This window comes from Fukomys damarensis, unplaced genomic scaffold, assembly GCF_012274545.1.
Source record: "Fukomys damarensis isolate Sample0158 unplaced genomic scaffold, DMR_v1.0_HiC HiC_scaffold_36, whole genome shotgun sequence".
NCBI classification, from domain to species: domain Eukaryota; kingdom Metazoa; phylum Chordata; class Mammalia; order Rodentia; family Bathyergidae; genus Fukomys; species Fukomys damarensis.
The window spans coordinates 49,131,892-49,136,740 of record NW_022900948.1 but is presented as its reverse complement, the minus strand read 5'-3'; the positions used below and the strand labels follow the sequence as shown (position 1 = coordinate 49,136,740).

General features: G+C 57.7%; 1 protein-coding gene across 1 annotated transcript in view; it reads right to left on the bottom strand.

The window, feature by feature from the left end:
- Positions 1-4,849, bottom strand: part of Grin1 (glutamate ionotropic receptor NMDA type subunit 1) — a 23,606-nt gene that overhangs the window by 11,409 nt on the left and 7,348 nt on the right. Inside the window, exons 5-6 of the mRNA XM_033759008.1 lie at positions 4,139-4,239; positions 2-71 (exon numbers count right to left, since the gene is read on the bottom strand). Of these exons, the coding sequence (XP_033614899.1) occupies positions 2-71; positions 4,139-4,239 (171 nt within the window). The remainder of the gene's footprint in view (position 1; positions 72-4,138; positions 4,240-4,849) is intronic.

The window sequence follows — 4,849 nt, the reverse complement described above, 5'->3', positions numbered from 1 at the left end:
GCCACACGTACCCCGATCCCGTCATGTTCAGCATCGCCGCCGCGCGGTACACGGTGGCGGCATCGTCCTCGCTGTGGGCAGACGGGGGTGACGGGCCAGGACCGGGTCCTCCCTACCCAGGCCTCCTCCCTGCGCGTCCTGGAGCCAGGCCGGGAGACGCCGGGGGCCCACGCTTCACCCCATCCGCACAGGGCGGGAGACCCCATACACAGATGAAGCCAGAGCCCAAGAACCTCCCAGGCCTCCCTTATTGGCTGCTCCCTTATTAGGCCCGGGCGGGGCGCGGCGGGGCTGGAACCGGGTGCAAAGGACGGCAGGCCGAACACCTGTGCTCGGAGGGCAGGGTGGTGTGAGGTCAGGCAAGGATGGCGCTAAGGGCCTCACAAGGACTGTTATTTTTCACATCATCCCCGTGGGACAGGCTTTGTACTGTCCTTGTGTCCAGAGGGAAACTGAGGCACATACGTGGTGGTGAGTGGTAGTCAGGTGTGTGCCTGGACAGTCCATCCCAAAGCCCATAACCCTGTGACTGCCACAGTCACAGACAAGCCTGATCCCCTTGGTCCTCCGTGTTCAAATGTGTGAAAGAAGGGTCAGGGCACCCTGGATTGATGAGATGCCAGTGGGAATGGTGCCCTCAGAGCTACCCTAAACAACTTGCAGAGGCTGCCAGGTGGAGCAGGGCTGCTGTCACTTTGGGATCTGCAGAGCAGCTGTGCCCTGCGACCCCAGGGCCAGGGCCACCAGGAGAACAGCATTCAGGCCTCAACTTGGAGCACTTGTGTCCTCATAGGTGATTCCTGTGGGCAGTGACACAAGGGACCTGGCCCTCCAGGGGCTGGGCCTCCCTGGTTATGACAAAAATCCCTGTAGGCCTGAGCTGGCTCCTGATGCACTTGGATGGTGACTGCCACCCAGGGTCTGCTTCTCCAGTGCACAGGCCACAGGCATGTTGAGGCCAGGGTTGTTGCCTGAGCTGATTTTATAGTGGTTGACTGGAAACCAAAGTGGTTTTCTCAAGGTTTAGCCAGCAAAGAAATGCAAAACCTCAAGCTGGCATGGTGGCGCACGCCTGTAATCCCAGCACTTGAAGGCTGAGGCAGGAGATTGCTGTGAGTTCACAGCCACCCTGGTCAATTTAGTGAGTTCCAGTCCAGCCTGAACTACATAAGGAAAGCCTGTCTAAAAAAAAAGTGTGTATTTGTTCTACATGGGTGGGTGTAAGCAGCAAAAACTAGAGTTGCTCCAGGCAAGGTTCTGCAGTGACCCCAGTGAAAGCACAGCACACAGAACATGCCAGGGGTCACCCAGTAGAGCCCAACACCACGTGTGTCAGGGTGCAGCATGCCTGCCGACACCTGACTGACAAGCCCTTCTTCTGTACACTGTCCAGACCCACACGTGCCACATGGTGGAATGATCCTGACAGCGAGACAGCTGTAGACGAAAGCCTGATCAAGTCATCCAACCTCATCAGACTATTGCACAGAGTATCTGATATTGATAAAGACAGTTCCAGAAAAACAAAAACAAAGTTTTGGAAATGAATTCTGAGTACTCTAGAGAGCCGGAGAAAAATAATGGGAGTGCAGGTGTGAGGCTTCTGGGTGTGTTGTGTGAGGTTTGTGCACGTGTGGGGTACGTGTACACAGGGAGTGGTGTGTACTTGGTGTATGTACACTGGTGTGTGCCTTGGTGTGCAGGACTGGGCGTGCCTGTGTTTAAATGTGTGGTGCACTCAGTAGTGTGTCTCTATGAGCTGTGCGCCTCTGTGTGATAGTCTGTGTCCATGTGTGAACTGTGTATATGGCACATATACATGTGTGGGTGGGTGTGGATACATGTGCACACATACATGCCCACAGCGTTGTGTGCACATGTACCTGTGGTGCATATGGTGGGCACATCTGTGCACTTAGGGATAAGCGTGCACGTGAGATACATGCATGAGTGAGATATGGCACGCGCCTGTGTGTGCACATATGTGCATGGATGATTGTATACAATGTGTACTCACATGCGGGGGTGTGTGCACATGGTTCACATGTGTGCGCGTGTGCGCATCTGCCTGCCATGACAATCTCCCCTTCCTGTTTCTTAGAGCCATGCCTGGCAAATTTGTCCTTAATCCTGGGATCTGGCAGCACAGGCTAGGACCCTCTCAGCCTGCGCCCCAAGAGAGCGTTTCCTGTGGCATCAGTGGGTGCCACAGGAACACGGACATACAGAAGGAAAACAGGGCAGAAAGTGTCTGTCCTTCGCTGGGACTTGGGCTGGTGCAGTTCTGTGGACTGTGACCTTCGGCTTGTGTCCCTTTGGCCACCTCTATTACAAAGGTACGAGTCAGGCAGGCCTATCTCAATGTGACCAGTTCACTGCCAAAGTGCCCAACAGCGGAACTCAGCGGGTTCTTTAAGTTTCCCTCTCCCAGAGGAACAAATCTGCCTGATAGCAAGCCTACGTGTCCACCCACAACACCTTTATCCCATGACACTCGCCAGTCTCACTCAAGCCCTATGGTGAGTGAGTTAAGTGTAAACAATCAGAGAACACTGGGGAACCCTTTCTTGGAAGGGCTTTCCCCGGTGGATGGGGCTGTCTCTGGGAGACCACAGAGGCTTCCCTAGGCGGGGCTTTCCTTGGCGGGGCCAGCTCTGGGTGAGATTCTGGGCGGGGCTTCCTCTAGACCCGGCTCCTCTACTCTTCTTGGTTTTGGCCTTGCTGGGCGTGGCTTTCCCTGGGATGGGCAGGACTTCCTCTGGGTGGGTGGAGCCATCCCTGGGTGGGGTTTTACCAGGGTGCGATTCGCTCCAGGCAGGGCTTTCTCTGGGCGGAGCTTGCTCGAGGTGGAGCTTCTGTCTTGGCAGGGCTAGTTCTGGGTGGTTGGAGCCTTCCCTGGGCGGGCCTTTCCCTGGGAGGGACTTGCCTTCTGAGGGGTTTCCGCAGCCCCGGCCCCTGGTGTGGGCTCAGTTTTCCAAAATCCTCTCTTCTGAAACTCTGGGCCGCCTGTGCCCTAAAGTGGGTGGCTATGACTCCGAGGTCTGGGTTTGCCACTTAAAAATGCAGGCAAGTTGGAGGTGATTAGCGCTGCTTCTGCATCTGCTAAGGCACAGATCAGGCATGGGCAGCTCAGTGCCAGTGACCGGCATCCGTCCCGCTGGGAGTGGGGCAGCTGGACCCCATCCCTGCCATGTGGGTGAAGGAGAATCCAGCCTTTCAGCCTGAGGAGACTGGTGGGCCCCACTCTGCTCTGAGGACAGTGTGTGTCAGAGCTTGTTGACTGAAGGCAGTTACCTGTCCTGTGACCTAGGACCGCTGCTATCTGCTGTCTGCCTTTAGGACCTCAGGGTTCTGCGTGTGCTCCTCTGAGCACTTGCTGTTTACCCTGCATGGGGTGCAGCGAAGCTTCTAGGTTGGGTCAGGCAATGGGGTAGCCCAGCGTCCCGCTGTCTCCTCCCCAGGCTTCCTTTCCCTGTCCCTGGGAGCTAGTCTTTCCCTTCTTGGGGAAGCCTTGCCATTGTGGACAGGGAAATTTTTGCTGTGGAGTTTTCCTGAGGCTGTAGGTGGGAGCCAGGCCCTGCTGGGGCAGCCTGCATCTCAAAGGTCCTGTCTGTTTCCTCTGCAGCTACTCTGTGCCTTCAGGGGTGGCTCTGGCCCTCTCCCTGCCTGGGTATTGCCACCTAGGCCAGGCCTCATGGCTGCATGTCCCTTTGCTGGGCCTTTTCCCTGACCCCAGCCCTTAGGCTGTTTCAGGAGGATGGCAAGTTCAAGGCCAGCCTGGGCAACTCAGCAAGACCCTATCTCGAGTAAACAGAAAGGGGGCTTGTGTGAGGCCTTGGATTCGATCCCCAGCGCTACACAGTGTGTCTCTTTGAGTCCTGGGCTTCCTGAGGGCAGGGTCTTTTCCATGCCCCATCCCCAAAGCCCAGTTCAGATCGGGCAGCTGCATGTGGCCACGGAAAGGGCAGGGAGTGGTAGGCAGGAGGAGGAGCGGAAACGGCCAAGTCTCCAGCGTGTGAGGGTGGGAGTGCGTGTGGCCAGCCCCAGGGAGGATGTGTAGAAAGATGCTCACTTTGCCCAGTGATACCCAGCCATGGTTCCGGTGGGCTTACACTGCCCTGGCCTGGCCCAGACTCACCTGGCGGAGAGAATGATGACCCGGGCCTCCAGCTCCCGTGCCTCCATGAGCAGGGCCGTCACGTTCTTGGTCCCCGGGTCGAACTGTAGCACCTTCTCGGCCTGCAGTGTGAGCGAGAGTGTCAGCAGATGGCGAGGCCAGTGGACAAAGCGCCTCAGTGGCGAGAGTGGGGCCGAAGCCACTAGGAACCCCGAGGCAGCCCAGCTAGGGCTGCCCGGCCTGCACTTGCCACCTGCACTACTGCCTGCCTTCCTGGCTCCTGGCCTGGCCCTACTTCTGTCCTGTCTCTGGCCTGCTAAGTCTCCTGCGGTCACTCTGCTCTGTCCTGCTCTCTTTGCATCTCCGCTTCCATCTCACTCCTGGCCTCATTTTTGCACTGAGCATGCAAGCTGGAGTGGACCAAGACTCAGAAAGAGACGTGCAGCGGACAGGAAGTAGAAAAGAGTTTTGGAATGCAATCGGGAACAGAGATGGGGCCGACTTTTCCAAAACCATGGGAGATTCTCTCAGCTCGGCCCAAGTCCTCAGGCCCCTGCAGGAGCAGCCTGGGCCCTGGTGGGCAGCCAGGCAGTTGGGCTCCCTCCTGGCGTTCCACGAGGAAACCCGGGCGGGGGTCCTGCAGATTCGCATGCACCTCCCGGCTGCGGCTGTGCCTGCCTCGAGGACACAGACCAGGGCCATGGCGGGTGGGCCATGGGCACCCACGCCGCC